At 40.0% G+C, this 25,021-nt stretch overlaps 1 protein-coding gene and 1 pseudogene across 2 annotated transcripts in view; both read right to left on the reverse strand.

Annotated features, from left to right (window-relative positions):
- On the reverse strand, positions 1-9,675 carry LOC136694954 (pre-mRNA-splicing factor RBM22-like; annotated as a pseudogene).
- acsl1b (acyl-CoA synthetase long chain family member 1b) overlaps positions 8,447-25,021 on the reverse strand; it is a 23,765-nt gene continuing 7,190 nt past the window's right edge. Inside the window, exons 2-21 of one of the 2 annotated variants that reach the window (XM_066667014.1) lie at positions 19,617-19,829; positions 19,416-19,530; positions 19,120-19,184; positions 17,603-17,704; positions 17,315-17,414; positions 17,013-17,188; positions 14,637-14,669; positions 14,465-14,516; positions 14,255-14,328; positions 13,998-14,075; positions 13,740-13,874; positions 13,437-13,571; positions 13,015-13,110; positions 12,480-12,552; positions 12,298-12,386; positions 12,094-12,210; positions 11,702-11,845; positions 11,415-11,516; positions 11,113-11,184; positions 8,447-9,854 (exon numbers count right to left, since the gene is read on the reverse strand). In XM_066667014.1, the coding sequence (XP_066523111.1) occupies positions 9,714-9,854; positions 11,113-11,184; positions 11,415-11,516; positions 11,702-11,845; positions 12,094-12,210; positions 12,298-12,386; positions 12,480-12,552; positions 13,015-13,110; positions 13,437-13,571; positions 13,740-13,874; positions 13,998-14,075; positions 14,255-14,328; positions 14,465-14,516; positions 14,637-14,669; positions 17,013-17,188; positions 17,315-17,414; positions 17,603-17,704; positions 19,120-19,184; positions 19,416-19,530; positions 19,617-19,811 (2,094 nt within the window). In that variant the 5' untranslated portion in view covers positions 19,812-19,829 and the 3' untranslated portion in view covers positions 8,447-9,713. The remainder of the gene's footprint in view (positions 9,855-11,112; positions 11,185-11,414; positions 11,517-11,701; positions 11,846-12,093; positions 12,211-12,297; positions 12,387-12,479; positions 12,553-13,014; positions 13,111-13,436; positions 13,572-13,739; positions 13,875-13,997; positions 14,076-14,254; positions 14,329-14,464; positions 14,517-14,636; positions 14,670-17,012; positions 17,189-17,314; positions 17,415-17,602; positions 17,705-19,119; positions 19,185-19,415; positions 19,531-19,616; positions 19,830-25,021) is intronic. The other variant, XM_066667013.1, reaches the window with a different exon arrangement.

The raw sequence follows: 25,021 nt of genomic DNA on the forward strand, positions 1-25,021 counted from the left end.
TTAGTCTCCATGGTGCATGGCAGCATGAGCACCCATTCTCTAGGGGTCCTGGGATGGGTAGTGAATGTGGCCGTGTGGTCTCAAGCCCATAGATGGAGGCGGAGGAGGGCCTATGGGGTGAAACATAGATGGCCCCAAACCTGAAGCAAAACAAAATGTGCTTGTCACATCTCCAGCACTTGTGCCACTTTACCACTTCATGGTACCTACTCTACTCCACTAGGCTCCACTTGGCTTTTTTGCTTTTACATTAGGCACATTATCTGGAACGGTATATTTGTATGTACCTGCAGATTTGTCATTCCAAGCGAGCCTATATGGAACTAAATGTGATGTGTAAACCATGCAGAGCGCTGCCATTGTTGTGGTTTTAAAATCCTGCAGCTCCTGATAGTGATGATGATTGGCCATGTCACAAGCTACCTTTCTGTGAGGAGCTCTGCTAATGGAAACCTACCAGTCACAATGGGCCAAAAATGTAAATAGAGCTGAGTAGTGTCGAACAGAGTAGGTAACGTGCAGTGGAAAAGCACCGTTAGAAGGATTAATTTACCAACAGCATATCAATGTGGATAGATGAATTTTGCCATTTCATTTGAACCAAGCAACTGTAACACTGTATGAATTGTTTTGCCTTCACCCACGTACTATAAATGAACTGCTTAGTCAAACTGTGCAGATGCTTGCCGTGACTCCTCAGCTGCTGTACTGCAGTGATTAAATTTACAAGCTCTTAAGCTCTAAAGGCTATTCATATAAATGTTCTGTGACATATTAGATTTTTCACACTATGTTTTTTAAATCACAGAATATAGAAAGAATACAGAAGCAAGGAGAAATTAAATTCTTGAAAAACTGGAGCTCAGTGAGCAGTCACAATGTGAATAGCCTTTTAAAGCTAGTACTAACCCTAATAACATAGACTCATCAAGCTATTTCCGTGGTGGTAATATGTGTATGTGTGTAGTGCAGTGAACCAGGTGGAGGAGGCAGGCTGAGGTTGATTAATGCAGTAGAGCTGCTGGGGTCTAGGTTAAAGTAGTTGGCTGGAGTCTCATCCTCCAAGGCCAGGGGGGTGGAGGCAAAGCTGTAAGACATATACAAAGATAGCACAACAAATAGCATCAAAATTATATTAGGACATGAATAGCATGGCTTAGAGAGAATTCCATACAAATTAGGTTTTACTCAAATACTTAATATTTGAATATACTGAATATACTCAAACTTTTACTCAAACCTGACTTAACCATCTCATTAAAACAGATGATTTAATGTAATTTTAAATGATCAATGTTATATTTTTCACATTCATTCTTGTCACAGCAAAATTGACTCCAATCAGCCATAACATTATGAACACGTTCTTGCTTCTACACTCACTGTCCATTCTCTCAGCTCCACTGACCATACAGGAGCACCGTGCCGTTCTACAATTACAGACTGTAGTTCATCGGTTGCTCTGCATACTTTGCTTGCCTCATTTCACCCTGTTTTTCAAATGGTCAGGACCTCAGAGCAGGTATGATTAGGGTGGTGATTCATTCTCAGTGCTGCAGTCTCAATGACACAGTGGTGTCGTTTTCGTGTGTGTTGTGCTGGTACAAGAGGATCCATTCATATGTTTCATTAAAGAATTGTAGCTTTTTAAACTTAGAATTGTTATAGGTCGCACTACAGCAGGGTGACAGACAGACACAGACAGACCTGCAGACAGACCAGGCACAGGCTCCAGTCTGGTCACCATTTCACTGTAGCCATCTTTAGTCTCTTAGCCCTTGGCGGCCTGGGAGCGGCCCCACTTCACTGTGAGTCTGCGGCCATTGATGATGAGCTTGTTGAAGGATTTCTCAGCAGCGAGCTCAGCTGCCGGCCTCGTAGACTGGTAGAAATGGTTTCTGTGGAAACAAGTACAGTAAACTTTGGCAAAATAGCAAATTACGCGCTTGTTTTTCTAACTCACCAATAATAATATTGACATTAGATTTTGCCGGTGACATCTGGTTTATTCAAATGGTCATGTACACAGCACACTGCAAGTGTTCTGTGCTGCTCACCTGAGCTCTGAGTCTGTGATGGTATCACCCAAACCCCCAATTTAGAGAGTGGCGATAGTTTTGTCTTCCGGCGGGTCCAGTCTGGGCATGGTAGAAGCTCTCTTAAGCAGCGTATCTGCTACTGGGTCATTGATGCCACTGTAACGGTCTTTAATGTTCTGATCTGACAGTGGATCGTCAGGGTCTGTGGGTTTCTCGTGCCTCGGGAAAGAAATGGGGAACTTGAAAGCAGTACATTCCCCAGAAAAAAAACCTTTTAGCACTAAAATTCATTCATTCATTCATTATCTGTAACCGCTTATCCAGTTGAGGGTCGCGGTGGGTCCAGAGCCTACATGGAATCATTGGGCGCAAGGCAGGAATACACCCTGGAGGGGGCGCCAGTCCTTCACAGGGCAACACAGACACACACACACATTCTCCGGAGAATGTCCGGAGGCGTGAGTGTGTGAGTGAATGTGTGTGTGTTGCCATGTGAAGGGCTATCGCCCTCGATGCTCGAAAGACACGCTAAAGGGGGTCTTTGAAGCTCTGTATTAAAACTGCTCTGAACATAGACAGAACCTTTTAATGCGACAGGGACAAAATGTCGCTGCTTCTTGATCAAACCGACAACCCACTTGCTGTAACTCACATTAGTATCTGGTTTTCACATTTGTAATCTTCAGCAAAAGGATTAAATATTATAATCATTTAATCTAGACCAAAAATACAGCAATGTGTGACATAGACAAAACATTTCTGGATAAATCTCTGATATTAAACACATAGTGTTTTACTTCTAAGCTATGATATCTGCAATTTGATTATACAAGGTAAACTGCTTATGAGGGTATATCTGAACCTGTATGACCCCATTTCCATTTTGGTCTGTGTACTTGCAACGTTCCTTACGATAAACACCACAGCATCTGTCTCGTTTTAAATTCAGCTCCATACCCGAGCCAACCACAAAAGCTGGAAAGGCATATGTGAGTGAGCCATGTTAAATGACGACCTTCATCTAATGATTAAAACTAACTTCTAAAAAGCTATTAATGTGTATTTCATATTTTATAATTTGGAGTTGATTACATTTAAAAAGCCTTGTGATGCTTGTGAGTCAAATATGTTTAAATGACCTTACCATGTTCTCATTTAATCTTAGTACCAGTGACATGTGAGAGTGCTACTGGTCAAGAATGTATTAGGAGAAAACTGTTTATTTATCTAGTTTCAGGTTTATAGTGTTGAGGGCATGTGTTTTATATTCAACTCAACATTGCCACCATGTGGACTGCTTCACTCACTTCACTGTGAAACTATATTCACACAGTATAACATACAGGTTTCCACTATCTCATAAAAGCAGCCAATCCACAAGAAAAACAGCATTCAAATCTACTTTCCAAACTGTTGCCAGACACCTCAGCAAAAGACTCTCACTGTCAAATGTCAGCTGTATCTCTTCGTAAAAGTGGCAGTGTTGGTAAAGGTCTCTAAGTTTAAATTGCCTGAGTGCCCTTACCTGTACGGACACTCCTCTCCTCTCTTACACTCTCCCTTCACCCAGAAGGAGCAGATGTGGGGGAGGTTTCTGGGTGCTTTGCCCAGCAAACCCACCGGCCGTGTACCATCTGAGTCCTGGATCTGAGACAGGAGCATTGAACAAACAGGACCCTCAATGCTGGGATTAGGAATAGCCATATACTCAAGGTACATGTCCAAGAGTCTTCCATTTTCTGTGTTTTCTACACTGATAAATAACCTTAATGTAGTGCAGAATCATCTGGAGAATATACTGAATTGTGACTCTTCTCACCAGTGTTGTAACTGTGTTATAAATGATATTCTTTAAGGTTAAGGAGTGATTATATTTGCCCAAGATAATTAGAATATTGTATCTGCATGTTTGTGGATTTTTAGTTTACTACATCATTTGAGCACCGTTAGCTGTCCTTCACTTTGTGTGAAACTATGGTAAACAGACCATGAGTATTTCTGATTATGGCATGTTGTCTTTAATGGAAAGTTCAACATCCCTTACTTGGATGGGAAGACCTTAGGAAGGAAGCAAGAAGCATCCATCCATCCATTATCTGTAACCGCTTATCCAATTTAGGGTCGCGGGGGGTCCAGAGCCTACCTGGAATCATTGGGCGCAAGGCGGGAATACACCCTGGAGGGGACGCCAGTCCTTCACAGGGCAACACAGACACACACACACATTCACTCACACCTACGAACACTTTCGAGTCGCCAATCCACCTGCAACGTGTGTTTTTGGACTGTGGGAGGAAACCGGAGCACCCGGAGGAAACCCACGCGGACACGGGGAGAACACACCAACTCCTCACAGACAGTCACCCGGAGCGGGAATCGAACCCACAACTTCCAGGCCCCTGGAGCTGTGTGACTGCGACAGCAAGAAGCATGATTAAGATATTATAACTGCAACTGCCACATTACAGTGCTGAATAAATTAGCAGCTCCACTACACTGTAACCATTATCCCTTGAAGGGATGTGAGAGGTCATACTAAAACAAAAACTCTCAATGCCTTCAAGTAATTATCAAAATGACTAGCTCTGTGACTTTAGCAGATAAACCAGGGTAATGCTTTAAAACAAAAACACAATATACACCTTGTCCCAATGCCAAGTGCAGCAACCAAAGCAGACCTGAGCTGTAGAGCAGTGAGTGTGTTCAACAGAGAGACAGAGCATTATTCACTATATTTAAAAAAGAGTTTGAATATTATTTGTGAGGCAGATGGTCTCGTGTTTGAATGCCCTACACATTGAGTATAACCCCTTAATAGTTACTCACCGTACTCCAGATCCAGTAAACAAGTCTGACAAACGTTCTTCATCTTAGTGCACGTCTCACAAACTTCTTAAGGTTTTGTTCGATTACAATTTAAAGCAAATGTCTGTCTCATTGTGCATTTCTAACTGCCCATGTGCTCACTCACCATGCGAATATAAGGATTTCCCCTAAACATGTTTGGCAAAGAATAGGGAAGTCCTGTAACAATAAGAACACAAGGCAAATCTATGTTTAATGTACTTCTCAGACAAATACACAGTGGTTCCATCCCAAAAACGTCTTAAGGGTGAATCTCAAGGCAAATGCTTATTTAACACACCTTTAAATAAACTATATATAGTATAACTGTACCGTGCTTAGTTTTGTGTTCTGTTTTTGTTCATTGTTTGTGCTCCCCTTGTCATGTGACTGTTTCCCAGTGTCTTGTGTCTGCTTCCGGATTGTTCCCTGGTCATGTGATACACTTCCCTTGTGTTTCTAGTGTCATGTGTCTTAATTAGTAACCAGGTGTTTCTTGTTGGTGTTGTCTTTATATATTCCTTGTCAGTGGTTCATTGTACGTATGTTTGGTTGTTGTTCATGGTTCTTAGCATTGTTCTATGTTTAATGATTTGTGTTTAGGCCTTGTTTAGTGTTAAGCCTTGTTTAATGTTTTAATGCTTAGCCGTGTTTAGCTTTGTTTAATGGTTAGTGTTTAGCTGTGTTTAGTGTTTAGCTGTGTTTAATGGTTAGTGTTTAGCTGTGTTTAGTGTTTAGCTGTGTTTAATGGTTAGTGTTTAGCTGTGTTTAGTGTTTAGCTGTGTTTAATGGTTAGTGTTTAGCTGTGTTTAGTGTTTAGCTGTGTTTAATGGTTAGTGTTTAGCTGTGTTTAATGGTTAGTGTTTAGCTGTGTTTAGTGTTTAGCTTTGTTTAATGGTTAGTGTTTAGCTGTGTTTAGTGTTTAGCTGTGTTTAGTGTTTAGTGTTTAGCTGTGTTTAGTGTTTAGCTGTGTTTAATGGTTAGTGTTTAGCTGTGTTTAGTGTTTAGCTGTGTTTAATGGTTAGTGTTTAGCTGTGTTTAATGGTTAGTGTTTAGCTGTGTTTAGTGTTTAGCTTTGTTTAATGGTTAGTGTTTAGCTGTGTTTAGTGTTTAGCTGTGTTTAATGGTTAGTGTTTAGCTGTGTTTAGTGTTTAGCTGTGTTTAATGGTTAGTGTTTAGCTGTGTTTAGTGTTTAGCATTTAACCACTTAGTTCTGTATAGTCCTTGTTTAATGTTTAGCTTTGTTAGTGTTTAGCATTTAACCCCTTAGTTCTGTATAGTTCTTGTTTAGTGTTTATCCCTGTTTATAGTTTAGCCCTTGTGTTTAGCGTCCCTCTGTCTAGTGTCCTTTTAAGTTATGTTAATAAAGCCTCCTGCATCTACCTGCATCCCTTACTCCTACACCCCCAGCGTTTATTACAATAACATGGTTTTGTTGTACACAGATCAAGACTGTGATTGGGAAGGTCTGCTATTGACCTCTGTTAAATATTTATAGCTGCCACTCTGAGATGAGGAAATTGAGGGAGTAGTTTATTATTATTTTTATTTCCTCCCTTAAAAATTTATTTTAGAAAAGTCACAAATACAGAACTATATCATATTTCTCTAAGCTTAGCTGTTCAAAGGTGTTTTTGTTATTACAAATCATACATTTTTTTTTCCACACACACTTGTAGTGTAGAATCATTTTCAGCACTGAGGAGACACTGGGTAGCACAGTGGTGTTACAGGTACTGTTGCTGCCACACAGCAGTAGGGTCTCTGGGTCTTCTGTTCGAACACCACCTCAGGTCACAGACTGTGAAGAGGTGTGTCTGTGTGGGTTTCCTCCCAAATATTCATATTTTAATTGGCTGTGCAGGCTTGTCCATTGGTAGGACTGAGTAAGCGTGTGATGGACTTGTGCACTGTCCCAAGGTGTGTTTCTGCCTTCGCCCAAAGATTCCTTGTAAGCTCTGGACCCACTGTGACCCTGATCAGGATGAAGCAGTCACTGAAGATGAACGAATATAGGGACACTGACATTAGTGCCACAACACATGAGCTAAACATTAAACTAAGAAGCAAACTGACAATCTAATAGTAAAAAGAAATAGTTATAGTAAGCGCAGGACATCCCAAGTACACGTATGGTGTAAGAGTACTGGATTAAGTGGACATGAGTGTGGACGTTAGTGCTGTCGTTTCCTATAAAGGCTGTACAGTAAGATATCTAACATTGTAATTGTAGTGAGAGGTTTAGGTACTACTTAACCACATTAAACCAGAATCAAGAAATAGTAGTGAGAGCAGCACCAGTGGCATCCACAAGCTCCGCAGATGTGTAACTATGAACTCAGTTACTTCATATATTTCCAATGTTTTTCTAATGTAACGTTTCTTGAAAACATACTTCTAACAGTATTAACCAGCCATTGCTGCTGTCTGTGAAACAGCGTCAGCCGTTAAATCCTCAGCCACGTTCCACCTTCAGTAGTGCAGTTCAAGTCTGAGCTCAGTTTCAAACTCAAACAAAAACAAAGCAGCTCAGACAGTAGTGAAGGTCAGTAGCTAGGTTCTGTGTGAAAAGCGAGAGAACACCGTTCCCTAGGGTGACCAGACGTCCTCATTTTTAGACTTAATAAAATGTGTGGGCGGAATTTCACAAACGTCCGGGATTTTGTTTTTCTAGAGCTTACACTGAACTTCGAGAAGCGTTTCGTTCACAAACTAGTCCCGCCCTCCCCTACTCCGATTGGTTCGCTTGAGAGAGAAGGGGGCGTGGTGAAGTAGCCTAGAATCTTCTGATTGCACGGTCTGACTGTAGAGCTACTGTTATTGGTCGATAACCTTGTCTGTAAACATTTAATTGGTCAGTCTGCACGTCAGTAATCGGTGCCCTCAAGATCAGCCGAAATACTACCTTCACTCACTGACCATATAGAAGTAAACTTACAACTGTATGACATTCTTTTTCTAAGTAAAGCCTTCAGTTTAAAACGCACTCCCTCAACTTACTTTTTCATTCTGTAAACGTATTAAATCAGGTTCTTTCGATGGTATATAATCTCTTGCAATTTAAACACACACTATTGATTAGATTTAGTATTTTGCCTCCGGGGCTCCCTTAGTTACAGTGTAATTAATTTCACAGCACTGTGCTGAAATCAGGTGGAAGAACATTTAAAAAGTGCAGTTTCTGCACTGCTGAGTCCGGAGCAGCAAGTTACAGGTCAGTGAAGCACCGCAATGATCGTAAAGCTGTAATTTTAAAGTAAAAATGTTCACTCTGTTTAACATCATGTCACAACATCAAGTTTAACATTTAAATTCTTGAATTAATGAATCATACTCTTGATTATATGATTATTTCCAAGTTTCCTCAGTTTAACTGAGATCCCAGAATTATGACTCATTCCACGTGACTATTTATTAAATCAATGTATTATACTACACACATTAAAATGGATAAATTACTAAATTGAGAGTGTGTTTAAGTCTCTGATAAGTCAAGATAGAACACAACTACAATCATTTATTCCTATTTAGAATGTTGAAAAACACACGAGAGATCATTTTTGAAAGGAAACTCTGAAAGTAAACGTTGCAGCACTGTTTAAAAGTTTTACTGTACATAACAGAGTTGATATTTATTTTTAAATTCTCACATCTCGGTGATCAGATAAAACAGTACCAAATACAACTAAAAATGTAAGCAAACAAAGGGAAACAAGTTGATTTTAGTTGCATCACAACCCAGGTTGATCAAAAGCCCTTCTTCACATACTGTACATTCAAGGCATCCATAAAATTCAGTGTCATCAATGTACCTTTAAACTGCTAAGTAATAACACAACCACTATATATAGGCAATGTTGAGCTTTGTTTCTTGCAAACATATCATTAACGCATATGTAGCTGTAGGAATGCAAGCAAAGGATCCTTTTTAAAAACAGAACAGCAAAAGGACATAATAACACTTAAAAAATAAATATTTTATGAACCTATGATATGAATGTGCACATTGCAGTTTTGTAGTACTGCAGTTATCTGGGTATCACTACTGTCAATTGTAGCCTAGCAGTTAGCAGCACTACTGTGAACCAAGGAGAGAAACAACAAGACAAATGCTTTAAGGACTGTTCACCTGTTCAGGCCAGAAACAGGGCCAGTATTTACTACACAGAGGTTATTAATGGTGACCTTTTTGGTTCATGTGCTACCTGCAGCCTAAAAAAGCCTGAGTGAAAAACAGTATTTGGAACTGGAAAGTATTTTGGAAACACTGCAAAAAAATCTGAACATGAAAAGAAACATCAGGACTTTAAAGGTATAAGGTAAGAATCTGGCACAGTGAAGCATCCAAGCAACATCTTTGGCTGATATTAAAAAAAAAAAAAAAAAAAAAAAAAAAAAAAAAAAAAAGAAATATCTCTTTCAAAGAAGCCCAAGGCCACTCTGGCAGAGCTGTATCAAGTGTTAGAGAAATGTTATTTATTATTTTTTTAAAAGTCTCCCACTACCCAGCTATTGCACCAATCTGAGGTCATATCATCACCAAGGCGACCGTGAGGTATGATGTTCTGGAGGGTAACTGGTGAGACGATTTCTACTTTTTGATCCTATATTCACTTTATTCCTATGTACAGTTGAAAGGCAGTGGATGTGTTGCATGGAGAAGGCATGGTTCCTTTCTGAGGATGGCTCTTTAAAGGCATACCTCACCCGAAATTATTCATGTGTCTAACAACGAATGAAAGTTAGGCCCACTTAGAATGATGCTAAACAAAGCCTACTGACTTTCGTTCATTACTAGTATCCCTTTTAAAACTACAAACAGGGTCAGTTTCACATCTTAATGGTGGAGTAAAGCTGGTCGATTTGCTGCCTGAAGTGGTTTCTGAGCTCCATTCGCTTGGCTTTGAGGGTTGGAGTGAGAAGGCCATTCTGGATGGAGAACGGTTCTGTGTGCAAAGCAATGTCCTTCACCTACAAAATAGAAGACCAGGTTTGAGGTTAAAGAAATCGGTCATTTATACCACCAAAACATCTTCATCTCATGAGTACAGACTGCTCTTTAGTCCCTGAAATGAACCGGTTTATGACGTGATGAACTATAGACTGGGTCACCTATGAGGGCAGCCGTGTTTAAAATATATTCATTACAGTATCTGATACATCCAGGCCACTAGATGTCGGTATAATGGCTTCATAATGAGAAAATGGCTGACTGCTCCTTTAATATCAACCTGAAAGATTTTATTTACAAGCAGGAAGTATTAGATCTAATATATATATATATAGATTGACATATAGTATATTTATAGTGGTTATTCATTCATTCATTATCTGTAAGCGCTTATCCAGTTCAGGGTCGTGGTGGGTCCAGAGCCTACCTGGAATCATTGGGCGCAAGGCGAGAATACACCCTGGAGGGGGCGCCAGTCCTTCACTGGGCAACACAGACACACACACACCTACGGACACTTTTGAGTCACCAATCCACCTACCAATGTGTGTTTTTGGACTGTGGGAGGAAACCGGAGCACCCAGAGGAAACCCACGCGGACACTGGGAGAACACACCACACTCCTCACAGACAGTCACCCGGAGCGGGAATCAAACCCACAACCTCCAGGTCCCTGGAGCTGTGTGACTGCGACACTCCCTGCTGCACCACCGTGCCGCCCTATAGTGGTTATATATAATTATATTTATACACTTAGGCCATGTCCACACAAACGTTTATTTTTAAAAACAGAGACTTTCCTCTCTCTGTATTTTTTAAATATCCCTGTCCAGACAAATACAAACATGGCTGCATCATCATGCTAGTCCAGTAGGGGACCTCTGTTTTCAGTGGCCTACAACACTGTTTTTGTGTAGCCAAACCACAGACAAAACCATGTTGACATTTGTCATGAAATTTAATTATCATTTATTAAAGTATATTACCTGAATACAAAACAACCCCAAAACAATACCCCTGTTATTTCCACTCTCACCTACACTTCTGGTACTTCTCATGGATTCCAGTTCACAAGAACTTGCCATCCAGTCACAGAGTTTTAACAGAATCCTGACTGAAACATTTTATGTAGCATTGCCTTATGTTTCTGCATGTCTTATTAAGCGTTTGTTTTCCTGTTTTGCTTCTCTGTGTTTTTTTTTTGCTCTTTTTGCCTTTGAGATTTGCTAAGCACTCCTCTGTTTCATTGCCTTCCATGACAGTCCCAAAGAGACTCACCTGTTCAAAAGACTTAAGTCCACTTTCTTTGCCCAGTCTAACAATGTCCTCCAAAATGGCACCTCTCACTTCCTACAATTAAAAAAACAAACATAGCATTTCCCTCAATCTCATTAACTAAATGTGTTTAGACTGTGTTTCCAGACACTTGTAAACCTTGAATAAAAATAAAAAGTTTCAATACAGAATTCCTACGGACAAAAGTAGAGTTCAAGGCCACATTAATTAACCTATGTCTTTAAATTATGGAAATCAGATCAAACAAATACAAATTATGTGTAAAAAGTCACAAATGTCATTACCTTGTTGCTACAGAGTTCTTCATAAGATCCCTTAAAGCCTTTTTTACTGGCCCAGGAAGGCAGGAAGTCCGGGTCAGGGACAATAATTGCTACTAAACAGGCCTGTTTTAGAGCAAAAATACACACACACACACATACACACACGTATTTTCTGCTTCAATAAATGTAGAATACTTGTTTGGCAACAGGGAAGCTTTACACGTTAGACATAGCACTATACTAAAATGATATTTAGTAATATCCCACACAATCAACGTATTTCCATAAGACAGAATCTTTTATATCACCTGTAAGCTGTCTCCATGAACAAAGGCCTGGGCCACAGCTTCACTCCTGATGTAAATGTTCTCAATCTTTTCCGGGGCGATGTATTCCCCCTGAGCAAGCTTAAAGATGTGCTTCTTACGGTCCACAAGCTTCAGAGTGCCATTCTGTAGCAGATAAGGAAATATTAATGCTATCAAAAAAACAACAACATGTATTACCAAAACATTAACATTACAGGAGAAAGACACCTTTCTTAACTTATAAAGCAAGTTAAATTAAATGCTATATAAAGGATCACACCACGTGAAGGACAACTATATCCTTTAGGGACAGAACTTATATACTGATTAAATAATTAATTTCTGATGACTGGAAAAAGCTGATTCAAGAGCAGAGTGTAAATATGACTGACCGGCAGCCACCTGCCAATGTCTCCTGTGTGGACCCAGCCATCTTCATCAATGGCCTCCTTAGTCTTCTCTGGGTCTTTCAGATATCCCTTAAACACATTCGGACCCTTCACACACACCTAGCACACGGCACACACAGAGGAAATTCTTATAAGGGTAAGCAACAAAGATGGCACTTAATCTGGGTCAGGGAAGGACTGACACACCTCTCCTTCTCCATTCACGGCAAGATAGTTCATTTCAGCAACGTCCACCAGCTTCACGAGGTTACAGGGGAGAGGGGGTCCAACGTGACCTACAGCACATCATTTCACAACCATGAGCTGTAATATAACAGAGGGAGATCTAAAGGAACTCGGATTGTTCGTTACGAAAAGAGTGTGTTTACCTGAACTCCAGTCTCCTGGCACAGTCACTGTGCAGCCAGCTGTGCACTCAGTTTGCCCATAACCTTCATAAAACTGAGGAGGAATGAGACACACACACAGTGTACCAATAATTGAATGTCTATGTACACCAGTTCATCCAACATTAATAATAATTAGTTAAATAATAAGTAGTTATCCCCACTTTCATCAGTGGTACTGAGTGGTACAGCCCAGTGCTAGGAGGCTTTGATCTTACTCTCATGTAATCTCTCGTACATTTCTGATGTTGCAGCCTAGTTTGTGTTGAAAACATTTATTTAAATGTAACTTGTTTTATTATTCTATATTTTACATAGTGTTTCTGCTCTTTATAAAGCATTTTTTTTAAAAATCCCCTCCTCCTGCATCACATTTGTCCAGTTCAGGGTTGAGGTGGGTCCAGAGCCTACCCGGAATCACTGGCTGCAAGTTCAGATAAATATTATCTGGAATATCCATAGAAAAATAGTTTTAGACAGTGTGAGTAAAGATGGTAAATATGATGTGGAATCTGACCTGGCAGCCGAGTGCTGCACGCAAGAAAGTCAGGACATGAGTAGAAACTGGAGCAGCTCCAGTCATCATCATTCGAACACGACCTCCCACACTCGCCTGCAGGGGGTGGGAGAGACACTCGATTTAAGAGAGAGACAGCGTTCACAAACCGTGAAGAAGCATTTTGATGGTTAAAATCTGCAGTCTTGGGGCTTTTAGAGTGATACAGTTACGGCAGAAATACAGAAATGGTGCATTTATGAAGAGAGACTACAAAGGATTTTGCTACTTAAAGCGAACGATAAGCAGTGGCTTTAAATAACACAAGGAAAATATCACATCAGTAAATGAAGGATCACAGTAAGCCAGCTGCAGGGTCTCATGCAGTGAGACATGCGGTAATCATATGAGAACACAGTTATCTCAGTGTTTCACACCGTTACCTGGACTTTCTTAAAGATGAGTTTGTCCCACAGACTGTTTCTCCTCATAATGCCACTCATCATCTCAGCTTCCTTCCTGTGGAACGCAAACTCCAGGATCCGCTTCTTCAGCGGAGTGCTGGCCTGTCCATATATCTGAAACAAACCCACACACACACACCTTTATATTTCTGCATACTCGTGTGAACCTTACTATCTTTCTCTTTCTTTAGAGTTTCTAGAACACTCTAGAGTCCTATATCACCACAGGCTGACATAGCTCTGGAGGTTCTGCCTGTCGCAAGGAATCATCAGTGTACAGACCCTATCATACATGCGGTTGAGCAGACGGGGCACCACTGGGAACACAGTGGGACGCAGGGTTATGAGGTCATCCATCAGCTTTCGGATATCTCCCTGGAAAAAGCCGATATGCCCCCCGTGGATCAGAAGCACACCCTGAGGTAGACAAACACAAGAGACTGTGACAAGGTATCAAATGAAGAACAACAATTACATGGAAAGTGTGCTTTTTTACACCCCCCTCTCTATTTATTTGTCCCCAGTTCCATGTGTCTGTACCTGCACCACGCGCTCAAACATGTGCGCCAGAGGTAGGTAAGAAATGTGTGAGTCACTGGGGCTGAGAGGACAGTCGTTCTAGAAGAAAAGAGAAGACACATACTGATAGATTTAAATATAAATATTTAGCTTTCAATTATCAAACACAAAGTGTTATATTTGTGTAATTAATCACACAGAACACATTTTAGAACCTTTATAAAATAAACAATAGTTCAACAATAGAGGATTAACAATAGTCACATATCTGGATTTACCTTTGTGATCCTCACAAAGGCAGAGATATTGGACACAATGTTTCTGTGGGTCAGCATTGCCCCCTTCGGGTTTCCTGAGAGAGAGAGAGAGAGCTTCATTGAGTAGCTTTCACTTGTGACTGAATGTATGCTAGTCTATAGAATATACACAATACTACTCAACAGCATCACCAAACAAATCATGCAAAAACAACATACAAATGCACAAACCTGTTGTTCCACTGGTGAAGCAAATAATAGCCATGTCATCAGGTGAAGGAGGCTGCACAAGGGTAAAGGAAACAATTATCATTACACATTCCTCTTCAGGCAAATTCTCAAATACAGACATAAAAGACAACAATATGCTTCAGAAAGAGAAACCGTAGACGGTGAAACTCACCACAGGCTGCTGCCGGTGGGCCTTTCCCAGAGCCTAGAGGAGGAACGGATACTCTCATTACTGAGGCTTTAACAATGCATCATAACAGTACAAAAATATCAAAATATGTTAAAAATATCATGAGACTACTGAATGTGGACCTAATATTGTGGACAGAATTAACTCATGGTAATTCAGTCCCAAGTAACAGCATTGTTACTTACTCAAGAAAAAGAGATTATGGACCATCTATTAGTGAATCAGTTCCAATACTCATTCTCATGACTGAACTAAAACACAGACATGTCTGAACCCTCTGCTCCACCAGAGGGCACTGTAAAACATATACCTTCAGCAAAAAAGAACAAAAACATGTCTAGACTCTATGCTCCAAGCAGCTGCAGCAGCCCTCCAGTGGACGTGAGACGAAGCCAAATTACTGATGTTATTAAAAGTAAACTAAAACCCATTTAATAAGACTGAAAACGTTTATAATTTTATTATTTAATTTTAAATTGCAATCTTATTTCATTATTATTATTATTATTATTATTATTATATTTACTGAATAACTTATATTTATTTTTTCCATTTTATCTATTATGGATTAATGTATTAATTATTTTTATTTTATGGCATTTCAATTTGTTGTTTTTTTCTATTTATTACTTATTCTTTTGTCAATCGCTTGTAATGCACTATTCATTCATTCTTTATCTGTAAGCGCTTATCCAGTTCAGGGTCGCGGTGGGTCCAGAGCCTACCTGGAATCATTGGGCGCAAGGCAGGAATACACCCTGGAGGGGGCGCCAGTCCTTCACAGGGCAACACACACACTCACACCTACGGACACTTTTGAGTCGCCAATCCACCTACCAACATGTGATTTTGGACTGTGGGAGGAAACCGGAGCACCCGGAGGAAACCCACGCAGACACAGGGAGAACACACCACACTCCTCACAGACAGTCACCCGGAGGAAACCCACACAGACACAGGGAGAACACACCACACTCCTCACAGACAGTCACCCGGAGGAAACCCACGCAGACACAGGGAGAACACACCACACTCCTCACAGACAGTCACCCGGAGGAAACCCACGCAGACACAGGGAGAACACACCACACTCCTCACAGACAGTCACCCGGAGGAAACCCACACAGACACAGGGAGAACACACCACACTCCTCACAGACAGTCAGCCGGAGGAAACCCACGCAGACACAGGGAGAACACACCACACTCCTCACAGACAGTCACCCGGAGGAAACCCACACAGACACAGGGAGAACACACCACACTCCTCACAGACAGTCACCCGGAGGAAACCCACGCAGACACAGGGAGAACACACCACACTCCTCACAGACAGTCAGCCTGAGGAAACCCACGCGGACACGGGGAGAACGCACCACACTCCTCACAGACAGTCACCCGGAGCGGGACTCGAACCCACAACCTCCAGGTCCCTGGAGCTGTGTGACTGCGACACTACCTGCTGTACCACCAGGCCGCCCCTGAAATACACTATGCATAACTATTTTTTTTTTAAAATATCTCATATAAATAAAGTTTGTTCAATTAATTGATTGATAGAGCTCTTAGCATAATGCTTTGTGAGACTGGGTTATCGAATTGATTATCAAGATGATTATTCTAATAACGCTGTGAAAATACAATTAACAGATTTGACTGAAAATGTCCATTCCTAGCTTCTCTCACAATGTGAAGAAGAACCATTTGAGAAAATGACTGACTGCTCCATTACACTGTTTGTCTAATATAAAGTAAATAATCTACTAAGTAAAAGAAATTAGTTAAGCAAATATCACTTACTGCTTAATCTTCTTGAACAGAGGTTTATCATATTTTTAGAATATTTAATAAAGTATAACACTGTCAAAGTTACACCGAAGTACATAAGCCTGAGTAAATTGAACTCATTGGACGTTATGACCGTGTGAGGTAAACAAACTGATGTCTAAGATAGAGAGAGGAAGGAAGCAGTAGCCACAGTCACGATATGTGAGGCAGACAAAACAAGAGTGAATGCCTTTAGGCAAGACCAGAAAGCCACAGATGTACAAAGAGCAACATCTGCAGCTTGTAAATACAGCAGAGAGAAAGAGAGGGAGAACTGTCACATGTCACTCATATAAAGATAGTTCTAATACACCAATCCAAAGAGTGAACGAGGCAGACATCACACAGCACATAAAAAACAAACACAGGAAGCATATAAGAGCATCCTGCTACAGAAATCTTTAACACCATTCGGCTAAATAAAGCACAAGACGTCTCCAAACAAGTCTCTGTCATAACAAACGTCCTATTTCTGAAACAGTAGCTTTTATAGCAGAAGGAAAAAGCACACTGACAAGTTCCTTTACTTACCTCTGCATCTTTCAAGCTAATAATGTCCACACCACACTGCTGGGCTCGAGCGACCAACTCTGAGTCAAACTCCTCCATGAGAATGATTGTGCGAAGTGAGTGTGTTCCGTCTGATATGCAGTCCAGCAGCAGACTAACCTTAGCGGGTACGTCACACAACACAGTGGAGATACATGCTGAAAGACAAACACACGATATACGTGAACTAAGTTCACAGAGAGATGGACATACCACCAGATGCCCTCACACATATGTCATATATAAAAAGATACAGCTCTGGGCACTGAAAACAAAAGACCTACTCTTTTTGATGACGTAGTCGATGGCTTCAGTGCCCAGCGTGTCGTACAGAGGGACAACTACCAGTGAGTAGGTATAGCAGCCCAGCTCTGCAATGGTCCACTGGGGAGAAATAGATGGTCATAAAAATCTCACAATACATTCTCACACTACAGTCTGGCCATGAGAAATTTACAATATATATTTATACATATTTAACTTTACCCAGCACTGGCCAGTCGTTATTGTTGAACCATGATAACGATAAGACATTATAAAAACTTCCCTTCTAACAACAAACTCAGCCTCACCTCTGGTCTGTTCTGAGCAAAGATGCCAATGTACTGGTCATTGGTCTTGGAGTGGCCTTTGTGCAACAGAGCTGAGCCCACATTAGCTGCTCTTTCTGCAACCTGAGAACAAAATGACAAGCAAATTCCATTCCACCATTACTGTAATGAATTATTGGAATTGCACTGGTATTGCATTATTCACCAGACCTCAGGGACCGTAATCTAGGCTTCATGATTAAATAATCAATCTGTAGTGATGCCCACATAACAAAGGGCAAAAACATGTTTGGGTTCACAAAGCAGTGGAGAAAGATCATATCAAAGATGCTGATATATGCAATATATGAAGCACTGATTGAGGAAGAACTGCATGGGACACAAACAGGTTTTAGGTTACAGGTTATTCAGCCAGGTTAAAAAAGGTGATTTTTAGTAAAATGGAGTGAATATAATAAAAAAAATTCATAATTTGACACCTGCAACATACCGCAACAAAATGGGGCTCAGATTAAATGTGAGAAGCTGATATTCAGTTCGTACCACACTGAAACATCCCCCTATAAGCAGGTGAATGTACAGGGGTTGGACAATGGGACTGAAACACCTGGTTTTGGACCACAATAATTTATTAGTGTGGTGTAGGGCCTCCTTCTGCGGCCAATACAGCGTCAGTTCGTCTTGGGAATGACATATACAAGTCCTGCACAGTGGTCAGAGGGATTTTAAACCATTCTTCTTGCAGGATAGTGGCCAGGTCACTACGTGATGCTGGTGGAGGGAAACGTTTCCTGACTCGCTCCTCCAAAACACCCCAAAGTGGCTCAATAATATTTAGATCTGGTGACTGTGCAGGCCATGGGAGATGTTCAACTGCACTTTCATGTTCATCAAACCAGTCTTTCACCAGTCTTGCTGTGTGTATTGGTGCACTGTCGTCCTGATACACGGCACCACCTTCAGGACACAATGACTGAACCATTGGATGCACATGGTCTTACTGGTGCAATGTGCAGTTAATGAAGATTGTCCACCAGGCTGCTCCAATTTAGCCATGAAACCTCCCACACTACAATGACAGGTGTTTCAGATTCATTGTCTAACCCCTGTATGAGGTAGAACAGGAGCATCCACCAAAAAGTCTGTAAAAACCGATGGGCTATGGCTCACTTTTCTGTGCCAAACTTCATGAGAGAATTTTCAGACAAATCAAAAAGAGTATGTCTCAGTGCAAGACTGCAAAGAACATATACTGTTTGACTGTATATAATATTGTAAAAGACTGAAGAAATCCAGAGAAATCAGTTTTTGTATAACAAGGCCGAAAACCACGGTTGATTATGAGTATATCTTATAATAATATATCTTTTAGTTTTTGTCAGCAATGATAAAGTATCTACTGAAGAGTAAATACAAGATTAATAATTGAACAATGAGCCTGCCATTTAAGGGGTGGTAAACTGAAGGAAGGGAAAGAAATCACAAAAGGGAAAATAAATTGAGTAGACAACAAACACAGGTGTCCCAGTCATTCTTACCTCTGAATAGGAAAGCCATTCATACGGCTGCTTTGGCTTCCTGGACCCTAGACAAGGCCCATTATCTAAAAAAACAAAGATGAAAAAATCCTTAACTAATCTAAATGTAATAATATACGTGCTCTATTCATTTCATTTGATATTGTCACCTTAGGTTTATCATCATTGAGCCTGCAGATAATGAAATTGAATTCGAAGGATAAATTGCAAATAATGTTTACATATGCTAATTACCAAAATACATATACCAGATTGGTAATTTAATGATTTAAATAAACAAACAAAATTTGACTTACTTGATACTCTCATGCCTCTGGTGAAGCACTCATACATCGTTGTAGCATCGTCATAATAAAAACACAGAAGCGTGTCATTGTCCAATAGCACTGACCTGCGAGCGAACTCTCCCCCCTGAGTCACAGTGAAGAACACAGGAGTTAGAACAGACTGTTTACGTCTCATTCCGGATTATTCATTCCAAAAAGGCCTTGACTCACCGGGATCTCCACAGACTGCACGCTTAGGTCACAGATAGGTTTAAGGGCTTTGGGCCTTGTGGCGTAAACGTAGGTGGTGAGCGCTGCGAAGGCCCCAATACCCACCAGTGTCTGAGTGGACAGACCACGGAAATACTGCCGGACATCTTCCAGCTCAGGCAGACGCAGCTGCTTCCACAGCTCATGAGCCTGCATTTCTGTCCGCTAATGGATCTGTGAAGAGAGCCACAAGGTCCAGGATTAAGGACTATAGTGATTCTGAATATAATAATCTAACAAACTAGCGTTCAGATAATTCAGATAGCGTTTTGTAGTTAGTAAGTGTCAAAAAACATGCAATCAGCTAGGCATTTAGTTTACCCAACGTTGATTATTAAGCACATTTGTTTCTGACTACACAACCTAAATGACTCAAATGCTCACTAGGCCAGGATGACATAGTAATAAAGCCCATTTGATTAGATTCTAAAGAAGGTAGTCCACATGAGAGTCCAATCCTGGTATTAAACATGCTTTCCAGTGGGAACTATCATGAAAGAACAGCTAAAATTTAGGCTTTCTGCTGAGGATTCATGCTCCCACTGTTAACCCAAATATGTTAGCAGAACAGAAATGTAGGCACTCAGTTGCCTTAATATATTTAAGTTCATAAACCCATGTCAGAAGTATGCATACACATTTAATTACATTTAAGACTACTTTTATTAATGCTTGACTCAAATATATGCATTTTTGTTACTCAGTACTATTCAGGATGAATAAGTAATCAGTTTTATGTATTTTAACTTAGTATTTAATTTTCTCTGAACTTATTGTGTATGAGTTATTAACTTAACCAGAAATTAATTAACAATGCCAGCGAGGCTAGGGACAGCCTTAATCACCAGGGAGGCCTATGTGGATTTACAGTTAATGTAGTGCATATAGTCCACATGGAACTGGTGCCACATTAATGGGGACAGTGGGGTTTAATACGGCCTTAGTCACCAGGGAGGGGTGGGGTGTAGGTCTGGGATTCCAGACGTCACTGTTGAGCCTTCTGGGTGTGTCATGGCCTTAATTCATTGAAACACTGACAAGGGGAGGTGCCCACCTGATGACCCCCAAAGGCTGGGCCAAATGAGGAACCTTGGTTGTTAAGTGTAGTCGATTGTTGATCAGATCATAAACGGTCACAGCAACCTTAGTGATTAGGCCTAGGATTTAAATGTTTAAAGATAGGTGATAACAGATATTATGTGTTTGCTGGTATAAGAGTGAGCTGGGCCCTATGCGAAGCTGTAATGGATTGTCATAGGATATTTTACATCTTATCCTTTGTACAATTACAATTCAGTCATCTGTCTGTTACTGCTCATCCAGTTCAAGATCATGGTGAGTCCAGAGCACCCAGAGGAAACCCATGCAGACATGGAGAGAGCAAAACAAACTCCTCACAGACAGCGAACTGATGTGGAGATCAGACCCACCACCCCAGGATTCAGGGGCAGTGGGACAGCCACACTACAAGTTGTGTCATCATGCCACCCACTGAAATAAGCATGAAATTCACTAAAAGAAGCCTCAGAACGTCTGCCATCTTGTTCGAAAATTTCAGTGCACTGAACTTACTTCAGAAACAATGTCCATTATTGTAATCAAATTTTATAAAATTCAGATGTTTCCTCATCATTTCATGAAAGTAAACACAGACCGAAAATGATACAAATCATAGACTTGCCCTTATATTACTGATGCCCAATATATCTGCGGCTGATATTTTTGCCGACGTGGATGTTTTTAGTTATTGCTACGGGTACGATATTGGAATTTTAGCCGATATAACAACTGATAACTTGGCGCCTTTTTCATGCTTGTGTATATGCACTGACGCCTGTCTTCCACGTGGATGTTTTTTCACAGATTCTGCAGAGAACAGTTTGATTAAATTTCTCTGTGGTGAAAACTAATTTAAATATGAGGGACGCTCAGTGCACAGCAAGTTAAACAACAGAAAGATACTCTCAACCACCACAGTGCAGGAGCCCTTTTTAATATAAAACACAAGAAAATAGATATAGAGTCATTCAGCGTCTGAATTTAATTCTGAAACACGATGATAAATTATTAAAAGACATTTGCTCAAACACACTCCCTCCCTCGCTCACTCAGAGCCGCGTTATTCACTCTTCAAAACAAACCTTGTGCTACACTAATTAGTGCCCCTCTAGAAACCATTCATGTGGAACCAGCAGTAAATCTTTGATAAAAACATAAATGAAATACACCTAATAAACATAAAGGATAAAATTAAAAAGTACAGAAATGTACAAATACTGAAGAAAAGGCTTGTCATATGACAACAATAATTAGTTTTGCTGTAATCCCATGTGAATTTGCTTTAATTACAAAAAGATAAAAATATCGGTTATTATCAGTATCGGCTGCTCCAAGGTGCTAATTGTCAGTTATCGTATCGGCCCAAAAAATTCCAAATCTGTGCATCCCTACTTTATATATATCAGATATTTATATCAGAGACGTTCCCTCACATGCACAGAGAATCCGGTGGGTTTTTCTTCACTCAAAATTTATTTTCCTCCCGGGAAATGTTTTCCCATTTGCAAGAGCACTGTTTTTAATTTTTAATTGCGACCCTGAACTGGAAAAGCAGATAAAGGCAATCAATGAATGAACGTGCAAAACTGAAAACATTAGAAGGCTTAGAACAGTGAAAACAGAGAAAACATTCTCGCTTTCCCACTGTTACAGGACACTGTTCTAAGCCTTCTAATGGGTTAAGTGCAATATGTTTACAGTTCAGCACTTGGGAGTGTTAACTTATTCATAAATGTATTAATTCAAACTCTTCTTAATCTAAACAACTTAAAGAAAATGTTATTGTTCCAGTAAAACCTTTACTTGTGAATCTGAGGAAAGTGCATAATATATATATATAGTATAATAATGAACATTTGGTGTATTCAGTCTACATTTTTAGAAGGATGTCCTTTAATAAATTGTTAATATTACGATAAATATCAAGATCGATCAACATAGAAAAACTTATCGTGATAACATTTTTGGTCATATTGCCCTGCTCTTTTAATCAAGATGAATATTTTAAACATTATAACTACTTTTTTGGCGGAAGAGTGGTAATACTAAAACACATTTAAAAACGAACAACTTCTTGGTTTACTTTTTCTCTTTTTTTCTCTCCAAACTGTGGTATTGTGAACATACACTTGGAGTTATGTGTTACTGCTAATGAAATTCCCTGTTAGCCCAGATGCATAGCATTAGTCTAAACACTAGCCTTGTGCAAATCTGATTTTTCACCTAGTTATTTCTTCTTAAAACATCTAGAAGGAAGTGTAGTTCAACATGTGTGAAAATCTTCTTGTGCTTCTGTTTTCCTGTTTCTCTTACTCCTTTGGAAGTTTAGAAAGTGCCCACTGCACACATCTGCAAGATATCTGACAAACTGCTCATGTTGGTTCTGACCTAATTATCTTCATCTGCTTTGTTGCTAGGTTTCTATGAGAGACAAAACGAATTTTGAATGAATAATAATAAAACACTCTGAATAAAAACAACAGCATCAGTTTTCACAATGACAGAAATGCTCTGTAAGCTGTTTAAAGGAGGATCAAATTGCTAACAGCTCGAGGTTGTTGTAGCTCCCAGGTTTAATTATACTGAACAGGGCATTGTAAGAAACAAAATACTCAATCCCAAAATGCTCAGGCCTCTCTCGTACACAAAGCAGTACTACTTTAATGACATGCATTACCATAGCTAGCTTCTTGGACATGCAATCTGGAAAAAGCTTGGCTACAGTGGTCTGCTTCTTCATGACGCGAAAGAAGTGATATTTGTATCTCAAAGTTCAGTGAACAAAGGGCACACTGCTGATTGAGTTATCAGTTTTCTTATCTGAACTTGTCATATATGCAGTTTGTATGAGATGGTATTTTTTTCTTTACCTTTGACCATTAGACATGAAACTTAAGATTCCCACACCTCAGGACAGACCTTCAAAGCAGTGTGGTGAATTGCTTGGGGGGAGTCACTAAGATCTCACTAATGTTCAGGGTCATAAATGTCCAACTCTAGAATTATTCAGTCAGGCAAAGTCAATTTCAGTTTATAGACACGCCTTATAACTAGTGAATGAAGGTACTTTACGTTGTCTTCACTGTAAACACGTGTTCACTTGTGCATTCCCTGCTTGAGTATTCTCCATAGACAAACTAAGTAGGAAGTTCCACTGCAGCTACAAACGAACTCAAGGTCACCATACTCAATGCCAAGTGTCAGCTAGAGAGTTATAAATATCATTAAACTTAAGTACCTAACCTACTCATTGTTGAATGCCATCAAATACTCACAGCAATGTTATGACAAGTGTAAAACCTTCCCAGCATTAGAGCCTGTGTAAAAATTACAAATAAAATATTCTCCTTGGGTAGTATTGGAAATCAGCAACATCTAAACTTCATCACCGTATTTACCACCAATAATGTAAGCCTGCTGTTGGACTGGATTTATTTACCAATAGAGATTCTCCAATAAAAAATTAATTAATTAGAGTCTAGAACTAGGCTTAGTTGGTCTAAACAGTGTGGAGTACAAACAAGCCATATCTCCTCACAAAATTAAACAGCACCAACTATTTACTCAGAGATCAGGCCAACAAGCAGGAGTGACATTCGGCTTGTGTCATTTGTCTGGACAGGATTCACAAACTACTGATAAGGCCAGAGATAAGCAAGTAGTACCAAATACTAGAGCGAGAAGAAGTCAACAGTGCTTCCACTCCGGTACAGGGTTTGTACTTATAACCACAGAATGGAAAATAAACAGAGTGAAACTAACTAAGCTGTGTGTGTACATGAGATTTAGGAAGAGTCTCCATGACCACAAAGTTTCACAAATCCACAAGACCTTGGAGTCACCAGGGAGAGAGCATGTTTATCAGGTTCAGCATAACCCCTTCAGGACACACTGCCCCTTTCACCTTTCACCTACTTCCATTATTATGGCCTGCCAGTGTCAGCCAGCCCTGGTGAGCATGGTTTATAATTAGAGAGAAAACTACAACAACATTCAGCACAGAAAACTCTGGAAATAATGCACTAAACACAAAAGATCACTTCTGATCTACTACTACTTTCCCTCTCCCTCTCAAACATCTCAAATTAAACTACAGCTCTCTAAAGGGGAAAACTCTAAACGTTACTTAGCTTACATCTTCAAAGCAATGTGAAAAATGATTTCTTTAAAATAATTTCTTTAGTGCAAAACTAGACGTTATTTACATCTTTTTAATGACAGTATACATACCCTGACCTTCTACAGATTCCTGAAGGACAAACCTATAGATCTAAATAGATCCTTTAAACAGGAGTGTATAGAATTTC

This window comes from Hoplias malabaricus, chromosome 4 (genome assembly GCF_029633855.1).
Source record: "Hoplias malabaricus isolate fHopMal1 chromosome 4, fHopMal1.hap1, whole genome shotgun sequence".
Classification (NCBI taxonomy): Eukaryota; Metazoa; Chordata; class Actinopteri; order Characiformes; family Erythrinidae; genus Hoplias; species Hoplias malabaricus.